General features: G+C 35.5%; 1 protein-coding gene across 18 annotated transcripts in view; it reads right to left on the bottom strand.

Annotated features, from left to right (window-relative positions):
* Positions 1-120: 120 nt before the first annotated feature.
* The window catches only part of MRTFB (myocardin related transcription factor B), an 89,461-nt gene continuing 66,703 nt past the window's right edge, over positions 121-22,878 (bottom strand). For 15 of the 18 annotated variants that reach the window (XM_068699224.1, XM_068699237.1, XM_068699227.1 and 12 more), the window contains 9 exons: positions 20,902-21,042; positions 19,186-19,433; positions 17,411-17,564; positions 14,202-15,227; positions 12,571-12,726; positions 9,658-9,816; positions 9,218-9,355; positions 8,067-8,127; positions 121-5,521 (listed from right to left, as the gene is read on the bottom strand). In XM_068699224.1, coding sequence (XP_068555325.1) covers positions 4,983-5,521; positions 8,067-8,127; positions 9,218-9,355; positions 9,658-9,816; positions 12,571-12,726; positions 14,202-15,227; positions 17,411-17,564; positions 19,186-19,433; positions 20,902-21,042 — 2,622 coding nt within the window. In that variant the 3' untranslated portion in view covers positions 121-4,982. Of the gene's footprint in view, positions 5,522-8,066; positions 8,128-9,217; positions 9,356-9,657; positions 9,817-12,570; positions 12,727-14,201; positions 15,228-15,403; positions 15,484-17,410; positions 17,565-19,185; positions 19,434-20,901; positions 21,043-22,878 lie in introns of those variants that run through there. The other 3 variants (XM_068699240.1, XM_068699242.1, XM_068699243.1) reach the window with 3 other exon arrangements.

The following is a 22,878-nucleotide window of genomic DNA, read 5'->3' as shown; positions in this document are numbered from 1 at the left end:
TTTCTGTGAGAAAGGTACTGGGAAGCATAGTCAAAATGTTTTTGACTCACAAGAATCAAAGTTTCAGTAATTATTAAAATGGCATTTTTTGCTTTTAGTAAGTAAGCACTGACAACTAAACACAGTTTTCATTTTTTATTTGAGACACTTAGCAAAAATGCTGAAATATCAAACATTTCCTCAGTAGCTACAATATTGCCACTATGTACAAAATATTTGATAAATGTACTACACATATAAAAATACAGTATGCATTACATATATACAGTACAATGTGCAAAACATATGGCATTCAAACATATGGAATTGATTTTAGGGGTGCAAACAGCAAATACAAAGGCATCATGGTTTCTTATAGAAAGGCAATACATAAACTGACGCCCTGATTGCCATAATTTGCATTTAGTAAAGTAGTGCTTAAATGAAGATGGCCCTAGAAACAGGTATCTATCTTCTTCTTTTCACAAAATGAGATGCTAAGACATAATTATGACTATGAAAATAAGAAGAGAAACACCTACTAGGGTTAGCATTATTACTACTGCAAGCAGTACTGTGAAGAAAATCCTATCTGGAAAAAAAGCCTGTGCTAGTACTTAATACAAATTTCTCAAACAACAAAAACAAATCTGTACTGTTAAACATCAAAAACAGCTTTCAAAATATTTACATCCTTAATTTTAAAAAAGTATCAGTAATACTTCCGGGGATTTACTTTCCTATGCTTCAAAATACAAGTGCCTCCTTTGGCAATATAAATGGCAATGCTTTGGTTCCTATTTAAATTTTTATATTACTATAATTTAATTTAGACTGTCTTTTGAATATCTGAGCTGTATTTTTTTTTTTAAATATAAAAATAGTTTGATTATATAGTTGTTAGCCATTCCCTGCCTCTTAGTGAGAATTTGCTCTCATAGCTAGAATGGCTTTTTTGGCTAGATTTCTAAAAAATCATTCATGCACTTTTAAGTTAAAAGTCTATATATTCAGTATTAGACACTACAGAATGATGTAGGTGTCTCTTTTTTGCACTTTTTTTTTTTTTGATCAAATAAAAGGAGTACTTGAGATTATTTCATGTTTTAATGGATACTCTTTATTGGCCATGTATATAATATATGCAAGTCCATTCCACGTATCTCATGCAAAAGAAAAACCTATAGTGTGGTAAAGGCAATTTAAGAGACCACAAAATAAAGAGATTCAACAAAATGTTTACTAGAGATAAGTGGAAGATCTTTTTTTCCAGTTTTAATAGAATTTGCTGTAAGTTTATAATATACTGAAGGTGCCATCCAAATAATTGTATACATCAGTGAGCTTTATTGTGTTTTGATTACGTAATGCCCTTCCAGTTAAATGTATTCTGTGATTGCATTTTCTCTGCCTTGAAAACAGTTCGACAGCTTGTGCTTGGTTTCCAATTATGGTGCCTACACTTTTCAGGCAACTGAATGTTAGAGATTATGTAACAGAAAAGTTTAATGCTGAAACTTCTGTTTTGATCACCTGCTTCCTTGCAGATCAACCCTGTTGGTGAATTTAGAAATACCTTGAAAAGAAATTTCAGGATTAAGTATTGATTGTTTCTAAAAGCTGTGGCCTCACCTTTTTAAGAGGCTGATTCTGTAAACCCACACTGCTGGATTAGACTCTAAATTTCTGTAAAGAACAACTGCATAAACTGATTTTATTCTCAGATACAACCGCTAAATTTATGACAATGATTCCTTAACTATTTGTAATGTTAAATAATATTTTGACCGTAAACTTAGTTGCCTTAACTAATGCTTAATGGCACTAAAAGTGCGTAACAAATACCATTTCTGTATTAAATGCAGGATGCTACTCCTCTTGATTAACATTAGCCCTGCAAAACATGGTCAAGCTCTCTCCATGTCTAGAAGTGTAAACACCAACTTTTGAATTTCACACTGATAAAACAGTATTCTTAATTTGTAAGCATTTACTAACAGCACATTTAATATTACATCCTCTGTTAGCATATTGCAGCCATTTTATGGCAAATTTAGTGCCAGTGCATTCCTTTGCAACTGTTCTCTTAATGAGAAATATTCAGTTCTGTACAGTCAAACTGCACAGTCATGATTACATTTCTAAGATGTGTTGTATTTGTGTTACAAAAACTGTCATGTAAAACATGCACACACAAAAATCTAAGCGAAATCTATTTCTGCCATAACTGGCATATATAACTATGGCAAATATATCACATTACAGAACAAAGTCTAAAGCAAACTGTTATATATAAGATTTTAATACACATAACCCTGAAATATACAAAAAAGAAAAAAAATCACACATTCCCTACACTAAAGTATTTGTACTTTAAAAACTAAAATGATCCCTTAATTTTTTTTAATTTTTTTTTTCAAATAGACTTTTAGAGTAAGAAAGCTATACTGTACTGGTAACAACACATCTCAGCTGTTTCAGTTTATTTCTGCACATAGATTCCTATGGATTAACATTATACACTGCCAATGAGGATAGTTTTGTAGCAAGACGACTTTGCCAGTTTTAAGCAATATTTACATGCACGTAAAAAATGACAGTACAGTTGCTCTAGGTTAATTTATCGTCTAGCAACAAATTTACTTGCCTCTTATTTAATCAGGAGGCAGGGTCAAAAAGGGGTCATTCTAACCATACATACGTGTATGATGTGTGGTGAATCACACATACTACATTGACAGCACTGTAGAACAATATAAATTTCATTCAGAGTTGTTCCTATCAGACTAAGAGTCTTTAATTCTTATTTTAGTAATAGCTGAGGGCACTTAGTATCTCAGAGTATTAGCTCCCAAGACAATATAATGAAAAGGAATGCACAAAGTTGGATCTATTTGTCCAATGTTATTGAAGAATCATATAACATCAAAAATTAAGGCAGACAGTTCACACATGATATTGTACTCAAGTATAGTAGGCACAGCAAGAATGGATGTATGTCTTTCAGCTTTTGTAGTGAAAATCTTGATAGATTGTTTTTTTGTCCTTAAAGTAAATCCTGACCAGTAAAACTACTGAAGATATATAATGATTTAAAGTGCAGGTGGCTGATGTGATGCCAGTTTAAACCCTCAATCATTGATATAATTCAGTATTTTATCTGAAGTCAATGGAATTTTCTAACATTGGTAAACAGACTGCACTGGTTATCTGGAGACACAGAACTTGCAGATAATTCCACAGAATTTTATGACAGAAGTATTTACTTTGATATTAACATGATTTTTTTTTTTTTATGTGATACAGATTACTAAGCAGTTAAAAGGTACTTTTTCTTTTGGTACTGTTTGATATATATTGTTACTCCAAGAAGTAAGCAAAAGCTTCATGCCATTTTTAATTTTGTTCCTACAGAACTTTGAAGTTTGGTGTTGAGGAAGGTGTTCTGAGATAAGATCAGTTTTCACATTGGAATACATATTTCCTTTCAATTGTTCATGAAATAGGGGTCTGTTTCCTTTTCTCTTAATTTAGAAATTCCCTCAATGGAATAATTCAAATTGTATTTAATTATAAGCCTACGTCATCCATGACAACATTTAACAGCTATCACCTGAGACACAATTATAGAATTTTGAAGTATTTTGCTTATATTAGCTTTTTTTTTTTTTTGCTTGACTACTTTCATAATAGACTGAGAAACAACAACTCGGGGTTTAAAAGTGTATTTTTACGGGCTGTGCTATGAGGTAAGAACTTTATTTCCACTGTCTATACGTATGAAATATGCCTTCTCATCCCCAAACAGTCTATCCTGATACTGCTTATTCACCTTTTATAGTTTTCTGTAAGTGTGTTTTATTTAGGATTCTTACTGAGCAATTTCTGTTTATCTTCCCTGATGCTATGTAGTTGTAGACAATGCTATTCAATAGATACAGATTCTGTTAGAAATGATGGTTGTCCTATCAGTACTGTCCTGCAGCTTGGCCTGATCCTACAAACACCCTTCATTGAGGGCATTGGGACTGTTCTTGCACAGGATCATAGAGCATAACCGCATTTATTAAACTTTTCTACTTCCTCCAAATCTTCTAATATACTGAGATACTGTATTCAATGAACTAACAAATATCCTCAATGACAAATTAAATTAGGATATTTATTATTTTCATTATGGTACTCTGTTACTTAAACACCACTGTTCCCCTCTGTTCACAAAAATAAGCTATACAAAGTTTAAAAGAGTATACAAATAACTGTCTGATATACACATTAAAACCTAGCTATTAAATCCAGAGCATTGCAATAGAAAATTCAGTGTTTTCAGTATTACCTGGCCTAGCTACAGTGGATTTCTTGCAGTTACACTTAATATCCCTTTGGATGCAGTTAAATTCTTCCCTCATGATTAAAGAATGGGGGAAGAGTTCTAAAAACCACAAAACCAAAATATAAAAAAACGAACAAATTTAGAAACCAGAGATATGAAATTTCACTGAACCAGCCAGTGCTTCTACCTGTCTTTGCCCTCACAATTCATTTTGAACCTGGCTCAGGCTATCCACAGGAACAATGAAGTGTAGTGATACGTTACCCTCCCTCAAACAATATCTCACTGGGTGAATACAGACATTTAAGTCTCACTTTTTCTTCTCTAAGATTATCCACATTGTGTTGCTCATTTAGGCATTACAAAGTCAGAGACATAACTTTTCATATATATATTTGTGATGTGTTTCCCATGGGGTACTTCTAATCAGTAAGCACAATCGTCCTTTCTTGACTTGTGAAACACAGCTTTCAGAGGGCCGTGATCTGCATTAGTGATAGGAGCATAAAGTAATTCACCGTTGTAAACTTGAACATCAATAAGGAATTACTTTCAAGCATTTGTTCTTCCAAACGTTGCTATCTTAACTATCTTAACTGCAATCAGAATAGTGTAATAATGGACCTCTGCTGTAAAGAGATTTGCAGGTCACGTTCTCATTGGGTATAGCTTAATCCCAGTGCAACTGGAGGTCTTGTGGATCTAGAAAGTCAGTCGAAAACATGCTGGGGGCAGTAGAACTGAGAGGGGTGAGTCCAGATGAGGAGCTGGGCATTGTAATGTCTAGCCATTCCATATTGTCTAAATTTGTATCAGGAAGGTCAAGAGATAGACAAGAATTATTAGTGGTAAACTGTGGGTCAGATGTTTCCATGGGTGAATGAGAATGATCTAAAATACTGGAGTGATTAAGCAGATCATGCTGGAGGTCTTCAATTAAAGAAAATGACTCTCTGTCTTCACTGCTGCTTGTCAATTGAGGAATTTCATTACCTGAGGTTAAAGTTCCATCCAAGAGGGCTTCAAGCTGATTTTCCAGACTTATAGACAAGCTGGTTGTCGGTTCTAAGGACACAGGAGGAGGGGCCATTTGGATTTGGGGTGGGGGGCGGGATATCACTGTGTTCACTGGCATTGTAGTGATGTTGGCTGTTACTGGTCTCATTTTAGAAATGGGAGATGGTTCCTCCTTTATCGGAAGGGAAATCTCTGTAACAAAACAAACAAACCAGAATTCAAAAAAGATAATGACATATATTTTACAACTTCTACACCTTTTTTGACCACTTTGAGATGTACCTACAGTAAACTCGATGGAGTAAGACTCATTTTGCTGTTCTGATAGTACAAATACTACGTCTACATCAGACTAATTATGTCAGATACTCTGTGAACAACAAAATATTTTAAAACAAATTCTGGAATTCTGCTTTCAAGTAATACTCCAGCTGATGAGAACGCTTGTATCTACGAGAAAAGGAATAGTTCTCTAGATGACATCTTTACCTCCTCCATGTTTATAGTTCTTCTACCTAGGATAATTATAGAACCATCTATTTCCCTACATAGGAAGAGTATCTGAACCAATTTTCAATTCCATACCTGTTTAATACCATGTCCACTGTGATGAATTAGTCTAAGAGATCATTTAACGTGATTAGGATGCTTTCATATTTGATTCTAGATTTGAAAACTACTCTTCTGTCAAGAGGAGTAATTTAGTGGTAGTAACAGTAAAAGGAGATACAGCAAGGTAAGTTCCAATTAATTCTTACATGTGAATGGAGTCCAAAAATAAGATTAGATCTAGAATGTTTGACAGACAAAAATATGTGAGTAAATCCTCTAGCACAGATAATGTTTCTGCCAACAGAAATGCACTGACCATGTAATTTGTACCAGTTTTCCAAGGAAAATGTACGTTTTTTATATCTGTGTAAGAGCATCTATAAAATGTTTGCTTAGTAAAGGCCAAACATTACGAAATTAACCTTCTCACTCTCCTGAAGTACATTAATAAACTAAACATTTTTCAATGTAGAACTTGCAATAGCCCTGAATACTTATTTCCTTTTTCATAAAGACAATCAGAAAATGTTTTTGCTTTTTGTGGCAACTTGGCAAATACAGCACAGTTGTTACCTTAAAATCAAATAGATTTAGTAATACCGTATTTGAAGCAAATACTTAAATAAGCATGCTAATGTTTCATACATCTTCTGTTTCAGAGGTGCAGCTTCTTTGAACTACTGATGCAATGTTTTAATAAGAGCACTGAAAGCATTTGTAAACTTAGTATGAGTTGTTCACTGCGCAAGTCACTTATCTTACACTGTCACTGTCTACTCTGTTTTCTTCAGCTGACTTTGCAATTTGCTTTGAAAAAGAGAAAAATACTTGGATGTTTAGAATATGGCTAAAACCTGCTCATAGCCTACAATCAAATCACTTATGTCCTGGCATTCACTGCTGTCAACACCTTTACAAGACAGTAGTACAAAAAAAACATTAAGATAACTGAATTGCTTCACACCAGAACTTTTCCCAGTATTGTAATGGCACTTTAGTCTACAAAGCCTAATTATACCTAAAAGTCTCCTGTATAAACTGCAAAGCTACTTTATATATTGCTTTGGTTATTTCACGTCCTTTCTGATAGCTGTCTTGTTTCAACTAACATAGAAAGCTGTTGCTCATTAATGTCTCTATGTAGTTCATACATAACATTTCATTAAATATAACCCCGTGTTATCAGCTCTAAATATCAAAGATATACTACTGGAAAACAAGTAGTTTCAACTTACTTTTGCTCTTCCCTTATTCTTTTCATGGTATAATTTCAGTATAATATGGACTTGTGCAACTTTTTCAATCTTTATTAAGTATGTCTCTGCTAATGTAAGGTGCTATTTTAATCACTTGAATACTGTGTGGATTACAGAGAAAGTCTGCCTGGGCTAATATGCAAGAAGAGAAGTTCCACAGCTGCTTGACTATATGTGTTTTGGTAAATGTTTTGTTTTATAGGTAATTAACACAAACTTTCAGGAATACTAGCTTCATTCAGACTGGATACCTCCTGTCACTGGCAGAATTCTTTCCTTTCAATCTGTTGACTACAGTACTGAGTTTTTATTATGAGGTTTTAAATCTCTCCATCACACAAATGTTACTTGGCCGTCCTGGTTTCAGTTAGGACAGAGTTAATTTTCTTCCTTGTAGCTGGTAGGGTGCTATGTTTTGGATTAGGATGAGAAGAGTGCTGATAACATGCTGATGTTTTAATTGTTGCAGAGTAGTGCTTACACCAAGCCACGAATGTTTCAGCTTCTCACTCTGTCCTGCTAGCGGGCAGGCAGGGGGTACAGCAAGAGCTGGGAGGGGACAGACCCAGGACAGCTGACTCAAAGTGGCCAAAGGGGTATTCCATACCATCTGGTGTCATGCTAAACAATATAGAGGGGTGCCTAGCTGGGGTGGGGGGGACGGACTGCTCAGGATTAGGCTGGACATTGGTCAGCGGGTGGTTAGCAATTGTACTGTGTATCACTTGTTTCGTACACATCATTATTCTTAGTACTATTATCATAATTATTGTTATTATTATTATTTTTTTCTGTCTTAATAAACTGTCTTTATCTCAACTCACAGGCTTCACTTTCCCGTTTCTCTCCCCCATCCCAGAGAGGGAGGGGGGAGGGTGAGCTGTGTGGTGTTTAGCTGCCAGCCAGGTTAAACCACAACATTGGCTTACCTCCACTCTTGATGAGAATATCAAAAAGATCATCCATCTGCTGACTGTGTGCACTGGAAATCTGTGGTGCAGGAGAAAAGGGTTATTCTTTTTCATGTAGTGTTTTTCTAAGCAGATTGATCCTAGCCTCTCTAAGTAGTACCTAAGTACTAACCTATGATCAAGACCAAAATTCTTCTTATGAAATTGTCAATCTAGATAATAGAGAAAGAATTTGGAGAGACACTTGTAGAATTCCTCTGGTTGGTTTCAGTACAAAGGAATAGGAAAAAAAATATGAAAAGCAACACAAAGTTTTCATGAAGGCAACCTAAAAGAGAGATGCAGAAAACTAGGGATAAGAAGGGGAATTGCTAGCCCTGTTTTGCAGAAGGGAAATATTCAGAATAGCAACTAGACTATGGGGGTGCACCCTGAAATGCTTTCTCTAAGAGACAACTTGTAAATAACCATCATATGCGATATAGTTTGTTTGTTTGTTTTTACATGCCAGTAACATACGAAATGGCATTAGATATTCATGCTTCTGTCTGAGTGCCTGCCACCACAAAAATAGCACACAATATGAAGTCAATATGAAATTGTCTCTTTTGGGATAATTCTGAAATGCATGAGGTTAGGGATGCTCATTAGCTTTGTTTGCAACTTTCTTCCAATCTGAAGGATATCACAGTAAACTGACAAAGCACCCTGTACGATTATTCACCAAGCTCACTAAATAAAGCCTCCTTTCAAGCAAGCGTGTGTGTTCAATTGTGTATATATGTTTCTGTATGTGCGTATAAACACACTCATGCACACATTTTCCTCAAGTTTCCTCAGTTTGGGAAAGTACTTTTCAATGTACTTTCTAAGTCTGAAATCTGGGTATCATACATCCTTGAAACAAGTCCACTGAATGACAGTTATTGCTAAGTAGCAATAGCAGTGTTATCCCGATTATATTTATCGTCAGCTGAATAATCTAAGACTTATTTACATGTCTGTTAATTTCATCAAAAAACCATGAATCCTGCAGTTAAATACAGTTATGAGAATATTAAGAGTACATTAGAAAATTTTGATGCCAAAGAAAAACTGTAATAAACAATGACTGATAATTCTGAAGAAACAAAATATTTTTAACAAATTAAACAAGCAAAAATAACTACCTCACGGTGAGATGTCTGAATATTGCGGGTCTGTTTTATAGCCTCTTCGTAACGGGGGGGATCTTTTTTCTTGGACACTGTGTTGTTGAAGAGGGATTGCTGAACGATATAAGCCTGGGCTTGAGAAGGAGAGCCAGGCTGCATGAAATAATAAAAAAAAGTCTGAATATACATTTTAATGAAATTGAAATGTATCATGTTATACAAATGATAGTATTCTGCCATACCAATCTAAATATTTACAAACAATAATAATATGAGGTATAAAATACGTTTTTACTTTCCCATACATGCTATATAAATATACGTATCATTAAAATACACAAAATGTTATTCTTTCTTGAGAGAACTGCAATATATAGAACTGCAACATATCACGCATTATTTAAGATGATTAATATAAAAGTGAACTTCATGGAGTGCAGTTGGACTGATCTTACCTTACTAGGAGTAGCAGGTCCATTCTGCATAGACGGCGCCTGATTGCTGCCAGTGTGAATGTTAGAATTTGATGTTTTATTAATAAAAGACTGTGAAGGTGTTGTAACTGGTGCAGTCTGATAGGAAAATACTGTATTGGATGTGGTAGGTGGAAAAACCTGTAAAGGATTAATATAGCAGTCTTAGTATTTTTAATAATTAATAATATTGGGTAAATGGCATTTAATGAAGTTTAAGACTTTTTTTTTTTTTTTTTTTTTTTTTTTTTTTTAATACTTGCTTGCTTAAATTCCCTGTTAAGGGGATGTTATCTGTACCTGTTCTTCCCTCCAGTGTATTAATGCGTAAATCTAGAGCTATTATTCTTTTAAAGAAACTTTGTGCCATGTCATGCTTTAGTCATCCCTCGTAAGTAAAATATTCTCCTGTGATCCTCCAGGAAGCATGATGTAGTGTTATTTAATTTTTCTGATATACATTCAAAAGACTATGGAACAGTTTAATACAGTCTGCATAACTTCCCCACTTAGTGGGTAGTCAATACAATGAACCACCTTCTAGCCCGATACAAATGAGAGTAGAGTAGTTCAGTCGGAGGTGATCTTTGTAGGTCCCTAAGTCCAACTGCCTGAGCACTTCAGGGCTGACCAAAGGTTGAAGCATGTTCCTGAGGGCATTATCCACAGGGCTTGTGACCACTGATGGCCATGGGGCACCAACCACCTCCTAGGAAGCCCACCCTCCCAGCCAAGAAGTATTTCCTGGTGCCTAGTCTGACCCTCCCCAGGCATAGCCTCCTCAGCCTCCTCTCCTCCTGACTGGGCAACCCATGTGCCCTCAGCCTCTCCTCACAGAACATGCCTTCAGCACTTTTGTATGAGGCAATCTGAGTGCATAAGATGCATAAGACTGTTTTAATTCGGTTTTACTCCCAAATACCTTTGTGACAAAGGTGCAACAAATCTGAGATCAGGGATGGAGATAAGGCTAGGAAAAGCTCTGTGGAGCGCAGCCTAAATACCAAATGAGGTCTGTTCTGAGAGGGATTAATGCAGTTTGTTGGCCATGTGGATCACCTGTGTGAAAACTGTTGCCCTTTCTGTGGAGAGGTCTCCTTATTCCTGAATTAACTCAAGAACCAGGGCCACTTGGTAGCTAGAATGCAGAGAGACACCACAAGTATGTAGCAGCAACCAAGTGGAGTAATCAGCTGGCTTGCATAAAAAGCTGAGCTGCCTGAGAAAGTCTGGAGGAATTTGAGGGAAACTAATTCTAGAAAACAACTCTTTATGGAGGTGATCGTTATTAGGAAGACTAACTTCACTAAAAAATGTTAATTTAACAAACAGCATTACTCACAGTTCATTAGCTGGAATGGCCCAGTCTGCTTGCTGTAACACCTAAGGCTCAGGAATGCAAACAGCAACCAGGTAGAACTAATGCTGAATGCATATTACAGCTGTCCCTATCTATTGCACTACACTGGTGTTTTCCATTCTGATGTAAAAAATCATGCAACTACACTGTTTTCCTGTGTAAAAGAACTGCAGTAGATGTGAGCAGATCAGCAGGACAGGTCGGCTGCTCAGCTCCAGCACCACCAGATTGAAGGCTGAAGCCTGCTAGAGTGATCCAGCATGGTGTTCTCCATGACAACTGCACTGAACAGGGAAAAACCAGAGGGTACAAATCCTGGACATCTCCTGCAATCACTTCCACAAAGTCCTTCAGAGCAAGGGAAGCAAACTGCCAGTCTCTGGCACAAGTATATGCCTGAGGATGACTGGAAAATTTCTATAGGGGAGCTGTTGAATTACCAAAATAAGGTTAGCCCCTTACCAAATCCCAGACAGGCTGGAGGAAGTCTGCTTTTTGGATATGTGTCAGTAAGTTTTGACTTCAGTAGGGTAACCTCATTGCCCATTAAACAGCATTACCCAGCAGCCTGGAGAATGATGATGCTCATTTAGCTGTGTTCTCCTTTACTAGCAAGCTGTCTAGAGAGTGGCAGTTATATAACTTACCATCACAATTATCCTCTTCATTTTGAAATTTTAATAGTTTCTAAATTATCTTTCTTTGGGGCAGACTGGAAAACCTTGTTCTCCTAAGTCATAGAAGCCATAGAGACCACAGCACTAATAAGGAAGCCAAACCAATCTCTTGGTCTCTGGATGTGGCTCAAAGGAAGAGAAAACTATTTCTTTTGTGGTGGCTGGTGCTGGTATCAGTTACCATATGAACATGACTGGGTTGGCACTCGGAACTGTGCATCTAGTGCTGATAAACACCCATTTCAGAATGGGAACTTTTAGGGCTGATAGTTTTGGATATAGAGGAAGAGAAGGATCTCTCTCCGCATCGTTCCCTGCATTTCTCTAAGAGAACTGTCTTAGGTATAGTGGGGTTTTGACTCACTGGACTTGCTGTCCCTAGTATCGGAGTCCATAGCTTTCTTCATCAGTAAGGATGAAATCAACAAAGAAAGGAGGAGTACTGGAAGGAACTCCTGAAAATGAATGAAGGTCTGTAGTTACAGATAAAAGCTTCCTCTGAAGAGTTGCCCACCAGAATCTTCCATTTTGAGCTGGTGGCAAATAGGAGAAACTGAATGGAATAGCTGGTACATTGCTTGTGCCAAGCATAAGTAAGAACGAAGTGAGCATGTGCCATAAGAGTACCATTAAGACCAAAAAAAAAAAAAAAGTATTTAGTTTTGTATATTTATTTGAAATTGGAAAAGCAGTCCTACAAGGACTGAAATTTTGGAAAGAGAATGAGTTACATGGTACAGAGATGTTAAGTGACTTGATCATTTGTATGTGACACATGACAAAAAAGACTGTAAAAGCACTGCCTAGAATTAGAATACACAACAGTACATTGCTTAATGCTTATCGCTATCCACAAACCTTTCTGATTTGTTGGGTCTGACCAAGTGCATGCTGCATGATGGTATTTGGTTTTGATTGTGGAGCATGCATCTGAGGTGCTGTCTGGCCCAGGCCAGAGGAAGAAATAGGAACAGGTATTTGTGATGGGGTCTGTACTCCAGCTTGTGATTGAGCCTAAAGGGTGAAGATAAAATATTTGCATTATATGTATCTCACAGTAAATTACATTATGTTAAAAACTATTCTATAGGTTATGCAGAATATCTACAGTATTTATTCTAAGAGGTATCAATGAGAACTGTGTACAGGAGACAAAATGTTTTTATTCTTTCTGGTACTGGCAAGCTCCCAGCTAGAGTGTAGTGTTTATTTTGGTACCAGAGTTTAAAAAAGATGAAGACAAACTGGAGAGGGTCCAGCAGAGAACAATGAAAATAGCTGGAGATGCAGAGAGCACACCCAGTAAGAAAGAATTAACTGTGTTTCAGTAACCTGGAAGACAAAACTGATGATGCAACATGACAAGAATTCCATCACATATAAAAGTTGTTTTAAGAAGATGATTGTACTTTTAGTGACCACTGCTGTTTTTAAAGGCAAGACATGTCTGACTTAAAGAAAGAGCATTTGAATTGGAAGCTAGGAAAAATTTCTGCAATAGCAGTGAAGTGAAATACCAGAACAAGCTGCTTAAGTTTGTTAGAGAATTCTAGCAGGATTCTAGAACAATTTAGACAAAGATCTGTCTGGGTGGGCAGTTACCAGGAGTAGCTCTTACACTGTAGATGGTACAGTCCAGCCCCATCAGAACTTTACAGCCCTCACATGTGTTGCTAAATGTGACAGCACACATGCTAACACAAAGCCCTGACTCACAACATGCCAAAACAGCAAGCACACACTGGCACTGAAGAAGTGCTCTGCTGGCACAGTAACTGAGGATTGCAGGGGATTTCAGCCAGCTAGCAGGCAATAATAGTGCCACAAGGAGGTATATCCTTCGTTCTACCACAGGTCATGATGTTAAACTGTTTCAACCCAATCAGATATCTCATAGCTCTGCATTTATATCCTATTTGGGTTTATGTTGTATTTATTCACAGTGATACTACCTTATAATCAGCATGGTAATAATATTTGTGTAACCATGGTTTCTTTTTATAACTCCACTGGAGTGCTATAATCTAGCATTCCCATTTTTAAATATAATGAGCCCTCACCACACAAGGAAGTTTGAACACATTTTGAAAACAGGTATATTTCAAAATAAAATGCTGACTTTTAAGCTGTTTCTTTTGGAGGTAAAGTGGTGGAATTTGGAAATATAAATCTAAAACCACACGCACAGAGGCAGTAGCAGTATACAGTAAGACAAATACTATTCAAGAAAAAGAGTCTGGGAAGCCAAAACTCTTTGCAAGATTACAAAGAAAGCAAGTACTAGAAGAATTTATAAACAGGTTGGCTAATAAATAGTAACCATGACAGTTACTAAGCTTTTCTCTAAAGCAAAAACAGTCTTGATTACAGTCTGTAAGATGCACTGATTTTTACCAGTGCATCTTACAAACAGCACATTTATCTATCTATATTAAATTAAGCAAATATTGACATGTAGTTTACAGGATGAGAAATGAAAACCCTCATACCTGTAACTTTATATTTCCAACTGGTAGCTGCACTGAAGTGGTAGAATTCGGTCCCTGGATAGAAAGTGGAAGGAGCAGCTGTGCAGTTCCTTGGGTAGTCAGTAAAGCTTGAGGTTGGGCAACAACTGCAGTTTGTGGCTGCCTCTGGGGATTAAAATAAAATTGAGAAATGGCGTTCTGAGGTTCAGCTTTAGCGACAGGTATCTCCTGCTTGATAACAACTGCCTTTTTGGCAACTGGATTCTGGCCACTAGTGTATACTGATTGTCCTAAAGAATGACTAGCTGCAGGTACAGATTGGCTTGTGCTCAAGCAGTCAGTAAGAGCATTTTCATCCTTGACAGCAGCACTGAATTGCTTCTGTTCCAAAGCAGCTGAGTTACCAGAAGTCTGAGAGTGTTGCTGTTGTCCCCTCTTTTCAACCTCAAGTTGCATTTTCAGTACCTCCACGAGTTTTTGCTCTTGTTCCAGTTTCCTTTTGAGCTCTTCAATCTGTTTTTCTTTCTCTTGAAGCTTGCGGTCCTTTTCTGCTACATCAAACTCCATGCTTGAGATGCTTCCACTGCTGCGATTCTGATTATCATCACCTGTATTTGCTCTTAGTGGTGAAGTACTTAAGAACTGAGATGGAGACATCATGGTCATCACTTCTGTGAAAGTATCTGCCATACTTGTATCATCCGTGCTTAGACTAGATTGTTCTGAAGGAGAAGGAGATATAGGCAAAGGAGAGCTAATGTTTTCAGTATTTACTACTTTGCAGCCAGGTCCAGTAGTTGTTTTTTCTGAAGGAAAGCTGGATACTGTATTAGCCACTGTTTTATTTAGTGTTGCAACAGGAAATGCTATAGCCACTTCCCCAGTGTTACCTGTGGCCCCAGTAGAAGTAGTTACTGTAACAGAGCTAGTAGTAGTGACTCCATTGTTATTAAGATCTTGATATGGTTTCAGACGCTCAATAAGATCTGTTTTTGTTCCAGAAACTGGTAATCCCCTCAATTTTAACTCCATTTTAAGCTCTGCTACCTAAGATAAAATAAAGTTTGATAGTAAAATAAATAAAATGTATTTATATATATTTTACCTTATTATATTTTAGTAAGAAAATATATTTTTCATCATATTCACTAGTTATTCCACCACTGGGTTCTGACAGTGTGCATGATCATGAACACATTATCCACAACCAGTAACTTACTTTCTGTGGTTACCTGGCCAAAACCTTAGTAGTGTTCAGTTGCTGTACAATGAACAGTTGCAGAGTTACGCTGAATTTTCATACCTATTGCAAATTTGAAAATGAAAGCACAACTTCAATTGTGGGCTAAAATCTTCTGAAGAGAAGCTGCAGAAGGTGGCAGCAGTACAAATAAAAGCTCTGAATACTAGCATTCTGAACCCTTTTATCACCCTACCAAGACAGGTAGATGTGTTTTACCTGAAACTTATTATGTCATTTGCATGGCTCAGTAGACACATCAAACACAAAAGGCTTTCTTTCTAATTAGCAATTGAACAGTTACAGCTATGTGCTAAATATATATATATATATATATTTATAGCTATAAATATATAGCTATGTGGTTTCTTTCACAGATATAAAAAGCAGAAGCAGTCAAAATTAACCTAATTTCTGATAGAAGAATATCCTCAATCCTTAGAGACAACACAGAGTGCCAATGTGTTGACTGTAAATTGATCCTGTGCTTCAAAATATGTTATAAACACCTCTCTCTAAAAGAAATTAAGGTAGAGTGATCTCAGTAATCTTTCAGTGCTTTGCTGGTCTATAATTTTGAAGTATAGATCTTCATGATTAGGAAATGAAAAGTCATGGAAATATCTGTGCATAACAAGTTTCTAAGAACCACATCAATTTTATATTAAGTATCTGTCCACCTAACAATGATGATCGACTCCCCTCTGGGCTGCCCCCATCTAGTATCCCCTTACAGACTTGCTTGAGATAGCATTCCAACTTTTCAATCTTTCTGCAGTGTATTTCTAAATTCTAAATTATCAGAACTGATTTAGATGACTCAGTGTTAAAAACACTACCAGCAGCAGGTATTGCTTAGGTTACTGTTATTACATCAGCAGGAATACCAATAAATTATGCAGAAATGGTGAGAGAAGAACTTTAATCTCTGCAAATAAAAAATTCAGGCATTAACTGATATGGCTTAATATCTTAATAGTTAATAACTTAAAAGATTCCAAAGCTTGTTTCAAATGCCATAGCTTGAATTGCATCTTGTAAACTTATTTAATATGGAATTATTAGCTTTATCTTATAAAAATGCATTACTGTCCTGAGAATCTCTTCTTCAGAAACCTCATCTTTTATTCCTTCAAGTTTTTAAAAAATACCCACCTCTCAAGAACCCAACTCCTTGTTAAAGGAAGAGAGAAATTAACTGCCCACTAGATGTCCCTACTCCTTAAGTCTGGCTCATATAAGTACTTGCTATTGAAAATACCTGAATCTAACCCCCCCCCCCTCCCGCTACCAATTTTCTTCAGGTTCATTTTCAGTAGGTCCCTCACAGTATTAATCCCTGTTAAAAGTTCTTCAGAAGGACAACTTGTATGCTGTACATTCATACTAGAATTTAAAAAGAGTCTACAGTTATTTATAACTTTTCTGAAATTTAGTATTCATTTTCAGATGATGTGCTGAACTCTGATGAGAAAATCTCTATTTTCTCTTCTCTCTTAGTAGTGTTATTTCCACGTAGACTTTATACCAGTAATCCCTCTGAATATGTATTAGGACATCTTTTCAATTTTATTGCTTAACTAAAACTCTTCACTGATATACTGCAATTATTGTCCCAGTGTTAAAATCCACCAGAGGGAAATTTGACATGAACAGTTTAAACCACACAGTTTAACAAAGCTACCATCAAATTACATACTTATACAATGTCTGAAATTCTTTGTCCTCTTCTAATTCTTTGGGAAAGAGATGTCATTGTCAGAGCATGCGCTTGTGAGGAGGCTAAATCAAAACAAATATTTTAAGTCCAGAAGAAGCGTGTATGAAAACTTCAAAAAATGACAGCTCTATTCTAAACAGTTAAGAGAAAAATACACTTTTCCTTGTTAAATAACATCCAGGCTTATTCTTGACAGTAAAAATTTCCATGAAATGACCTCTACTGATGTTTAAGAATAGACAAATTTATTTATTTATTTATTTATTTTACCTTTAAGTCATCCAAGCTTGAAGGTAGAGGTCCTGGTTTCCTGCTAGGAATATTACTGTTTTGTCTTGGTGAGTTGGCAGCTGATGTTTGTGTATTGTTGTTCAAAGTATTCAGTGGTGTATTCCCATTGTTATTCTGTTTGTCATTCAGTGGCCTTCAAGTGATAAGAAAAATGGGGACAATAATGTTAGTGGTAAATATATATTACATATATATATATATTTATATATTGTTTTCAATCAAGAAGCTGTGATTCTGAATCTAGCATCTATCAACTTAATATATATTTCATACATATTTATTACATATTAAATATTATTCATAAATACACATTGAACATGACTAACAAGATATTTTTAATAGAACAGCACAGAGAAAAGAAAACATATAGAGAATACATGTATTATGTTGATATTTTATTTGTAGTTAAACATACAAATATAAGCTTCATAGTTTTTACTTTGTCACAGTATCCCTGAAGAATACCATGGACTGCAAGATCAGTTTATACAAATTCATCATCAACTAGGGCAACCAGTTACTTTTTTTGTTTGATGTCAGTTTAAAAAAAAAAAAAAAAAAAAAAAAGTTGAACTGTATGTATCAACCCTACATACAGGTCCAGTGTCCATGGAGACAGAATAAGGATCAATGTGAAGGCAGTTTCCTCTGAAGATTATGTGTTTTGAGTCAGCTGTACTCACATACAAAGAATCTCGTACAAGGATCTCAAAAATAATTGTAAAAAAATTAAAAATGCCACCATTTACATTGGATACCATAAATCAGCTCTTTATTTCTTTCAAGTGATGTACGAGGAAACATTTCTGAAATGTCAGTAAATGGAACATAAGAAGCGTGGGTAAGCAGGCAGAAACATCTCAAGTCCAAATGTTAGGATACATTGTAATTATAAATATAACCACAGATGGTATCTTTTACTTTTCTAGTCTCACTTGCTGAGGAAAAATAACTTGGCAAGAACTCACTTTAAAAAAAGTTGAGAGCCACTTGAATTTAAGGTTGTGACTAACTGTAGCATGTTACACTAGAAGCACTTCTAGGAAAAAATTGCTGGTCTTAGATGGCAAGAATGAAATTCTGCAGACAGTCAGCTTCTCTTTCTGCTAAGAATTATTTTTCCGACTGCTTCTAGCTATAAATCAGAGTACACTTCTCAGTGCTGAAAGTGCTGAAGATTAACACTGACAGAGTTCATATAAGCATTAGCAATGAGGCTATAGAGAATAGGCAATTTCACCTAATTTAAAGACTTTTTACTTGAAAACAGCAAAAATGGCCTATGCAACTGATATAAAAAGACAATAAAAACATCAAAATAGTACGTGTCTTTGTAAAAGCCACTGTCTATATGTTTCTCTTCTGCTCTGCATATCTCTATCAAATTTGAATGAAAATGGTGACAAAGTTTTCTGGCTTTCACACAAATGCCTTTGAGCTTCTTTCATATATGCCTCTGGTTGGAAAACATGCATCTGACAGAGAGGAGATTTGGTTTCCACTCAAACTAAAAATAACTAGGACCAGTTATAGGCTTATCAGACTTCGAGAGTATTTTAAGAAGAGAACTACCTCATCTCTTTGTTAAATGAGGTTAAATAATAACCACACTGATACCATTTAAGTTTTCTTGGATTCCAACTGTCTATTAACATTTGCAAAACACATTTACTTTTAAGACAAAAAGTCTGCAACTGCTACGTATATATCTTAGTTAAAGGACACTTAGAAAATACAAACAGAGCTTCACATACTTCAGCGGTGCAGGTAGAATTGCCTGGTAGTTGTAGTGTTGTTGTTGTTGGCTCAGGATCTGCAGCTGCAAAAACAGCTGCTGCTGTTGTAGCAAACGAGCATAGTTGGAGTCCATCTGTGGCTCGTTCTTCTCACCTTTCTGATCAGGTGGAATATATTGATGATACTTCAATTTTTTCACCCTTGGCTTAGGTTCCTTACATTTCTTGCTCCGATGCTTATCGTTTGGGTTCTTTGGGTGGCTTTGCTATTTATGGATGGAAAAGATTGAAACAACTATCACAGCAGCAAGCAGTTATTCAAAATACAAAGTATACAGCAATGTGTTTGTTGCAAAGAGAGTTGCCAAATACATGTGCAACCCTACTCAAAAGTATTTCTCACCATCCTTGAAAAGTTAATGTACTCAAGCTGTTTTATACTGTGTGCACAAGAAGGGGGCCATCAGAAATTACAGTTGTTCTAATATGTGAAATATTACAATAATTGGATATATATGTGTTCTAAATATAGTTATCATAATACGTGAACATTCTGTTAATAGATGGCACAAATGAAGCTAAGGAATTCTGCTAATTATGACCTGTCATTATAAAGAGACATTCTTCTTAAAGAGCTAAGTCCAAAGCCACTTAGCACTTCATACATGTAAAAGCTACTACCTTAAACTCCATCTGTAAACAGGATTGCAGGTCAGTACCTACAGGCCTAGATTAAAAGCACAGACAGACAGTCCTAAATATTACAGTGTTACTTTAATGGAACTTTCAGCACCCTTTTATCAGCAATACCTGCACATATGGTAAAACTTTCTTCCTTTAAAGCTCTTTGAAATTATATTGAGTGAAAAGTCAAATGCAGTTACCTAGTCATACAGAAGGTACCAAAGCAGAAATCCTGCGCTGATCCATGCACACTTATTACACAGGTATACTATATGCAATTTATACTACAAATTGCATATTACAAATCATCATAAATTTAACTGAGAATTAGTTCCATGTAGTTAGGTAGAAGTCTACATATACATATATATAATCACTTCAGAGCTGAAGACCTTTGGCAAAGTTGCTGAATTGAAATATAAACATTTTTCAACACAAACCATTTTCTAATTGTATTTGAAAAAGTTTTCCATGCTGCTGGCTAAGTCAGTTCAAAAGAAAGAATTAACTGCGCTTTTCTGATCTTCTGATACAAGGATACAATAACTTAATTGGGCTTTATGCTCATACAGTAAATGAACTATGAAAATAGTTGTGGAAAAGGAACAATGCTGTTCCCTAGTTTGGCTACACATAGATTATCAATGTAGTTGCCACTGTTCCTGTTAAATTATTCCCTGTATAAAACTAAATTAGAATATGAATTTCTCCAATAGAAAATAAACATTGTAAAAATCTATTCTTTGTATTTCTCTATGCGTTTTCAAAAACTTCAGTAGTTATGTAGCACATAATTCTGCTTTAAAATTTTGGTCAACTGTACTGTAAGGACCTCCTGAAATAATGAGCCAGTCCTTACACGTGGTTAAGAGCCGATCTTAGCATACCAAATCTTTCAGTCAACAGCACAGTATGCTCTCCTGAACACTGACAGCAGTTGTTGGTGGTTATAGGCACTATAACATTATTCACTTTTTTTCAATAAATATAGCATTGGAAAACAAAACAGATAAAGAAAAAACTTCAGATGCTATTCTTTTAGATATGTACCTTTACTAACGTTGGCCCAGGCTTTGTTGCAGATACAGTATTTGTGGTCACGGTGGTTGTAGCAGTAGACCGTGTAACCTGTTGTTCAATTGTAGAGGGAGTTTTGAGGAATTCAGGAACTGGAGAGGTTAAAGGTGGATACTAGTATTAAAAAAATATAAGGAAAAAGAGAAACATTAAAAACATCCACCATCTGAATAATCAAAAAAATGTGAAAAGGTTAAGACAATTTACTATCATGTCAAATTTGAAAAATAATTTTAGAAGTAATGGCAAAAATAGGATTCTTTCATGTATATGTACATAAGTGTGCTATAAATGCACATTTTGGCATACTTCAAATATAGCAAGTAAGAAACTGTTTTCTTACCTTTACTTCCTATTTGCAGTTTAACTGTTTCATCAAAAGGTATCCAAAATCTGCTTTTACTAATACAGGATTTACTTCTCATCTCACCAAAGCAAAATAGTAATTGATTTTAATACCAATTTATGTAGTATATCATAATATTTTACAACAAATATTTTTCTTAATTAGTATTATTTTTTTAAAGTAAAAAGCATGATAACCCAAAAGGATTTATAAAACATATCAAAAAAGCCCTCCAAAAAGGCTTTTTCATAACCTATACGTTGTTGTTTGCTTTGCTTTTTCTTCTCTTAACATACATGAAAAACATATAAACAGAAAAGAAACATCATGAGAAAATTTTATTTCAGTAAAAAGATTACTACCCTGTCTCTCTTACACATTCATAAAAAAAAAAAAAGAGCTAGAAGGACCTTCAGAAGTAACCTCATCCATTTAAGTAAGGAACATTTTGCCAAAACTACTCCTACCTATTTGTCTCTGGTGGCTAGCCCCAGAATTAAATCAACAAATTGATGCTCCTTCTTAACTTCGTAATTGCAAAATTCTTTGAGAACTGACAACTATAACTGAAGTACCTTTGTTCCTAGCAATGTAATGATAAAAGAAGAAATCATGTCTTTAACTTTGTCAGAATTACAGGAAAAGATGTAAATTTCTTTCCTTAGTAGTGTTACCAAACACTTGTATATGAAGGCTTCTACAACCAGAGAATTACAGAATTTAAAGATGTAAAAAGATCCTATCGTTTTATACAGAATTGTGTAGGGAATTCTATTAATCATGTAATTTTACTAATATAAAAGGAGAGAGAAAAGTTACAGATAACAGAATGAAGAATGGAATGCATTGTTACTAATTGTGACCAGAGCTACCACCATTTGTTACTACTCTGCTTGAAGCAGCATTTATAATACAACATTAAAATTTGACCCTGGGTACACTACACACTGCACTTACAGTGAAGGTGCCTACTGAAGTTAAAAGAAAACACAGTATTTAGAAAAACACTACTTTATTACTTGCACAGTTGAGGCCTTCACAGTTTTCAATCTGTAAAGTCAGAATTGTGTGCAAGCAAAGAGAATCTTCTCTCCCAAGCTATTATTCTCAGGAAAATCCTTCACAAAGGTCAAACATAAACACAAGAAAATGAACTTCTTGGTTCAGAACAATTGCACAGCAGCTGAGCAGACGTAATTTGAAGGGATTACTTTCTACAGTAGTTTCACAGCAACTACAGTTCTGACTGTGGTAGGAGGTGCATTTCTTTTGTATATGACTTCCAACACTATTATGCTATTATGCAGGTATAACCCCGTAGTCTGGACTTTACTGAGTTTGTTCCCTTGCTGTTACAAGTATTAAGCATATAATTGCTTCTGTAAACTCACTGAATTCCATATAGGCTAAGGATTTTTTAAATTATTATTCTCCTGGCACCACTGCTCCTGCCAGAAAATTCCCAAATGTTTTCTTACATAACAATAAATTTTCAGTGAGCTTCCCTTTGTTATATTCTTTCATTCTGTGCTGAAATATTTTTCTAATTTAAAACCTATTTCCCTGGGTAGTGAATATCCATTAGGTGGGATATAGAATCTAAA

Source organism: Anas acuta, chromosome 15 (assembly GCF_963932015.1).
Source record: "Anas acuta chromosome 15, bAnaAcu1.1, whole genome shotgun sequence".
NCBI lineage: Eukaryota > Metazoa > Chordata > Aves > Anseriformes > Anatidae > Anas > Anas acuta.
The sequence above is the reverse complement of the archived record's forward strand: the minus strand, read 5'-3'. Positions and strand labels throughout refer to the sequence as shown.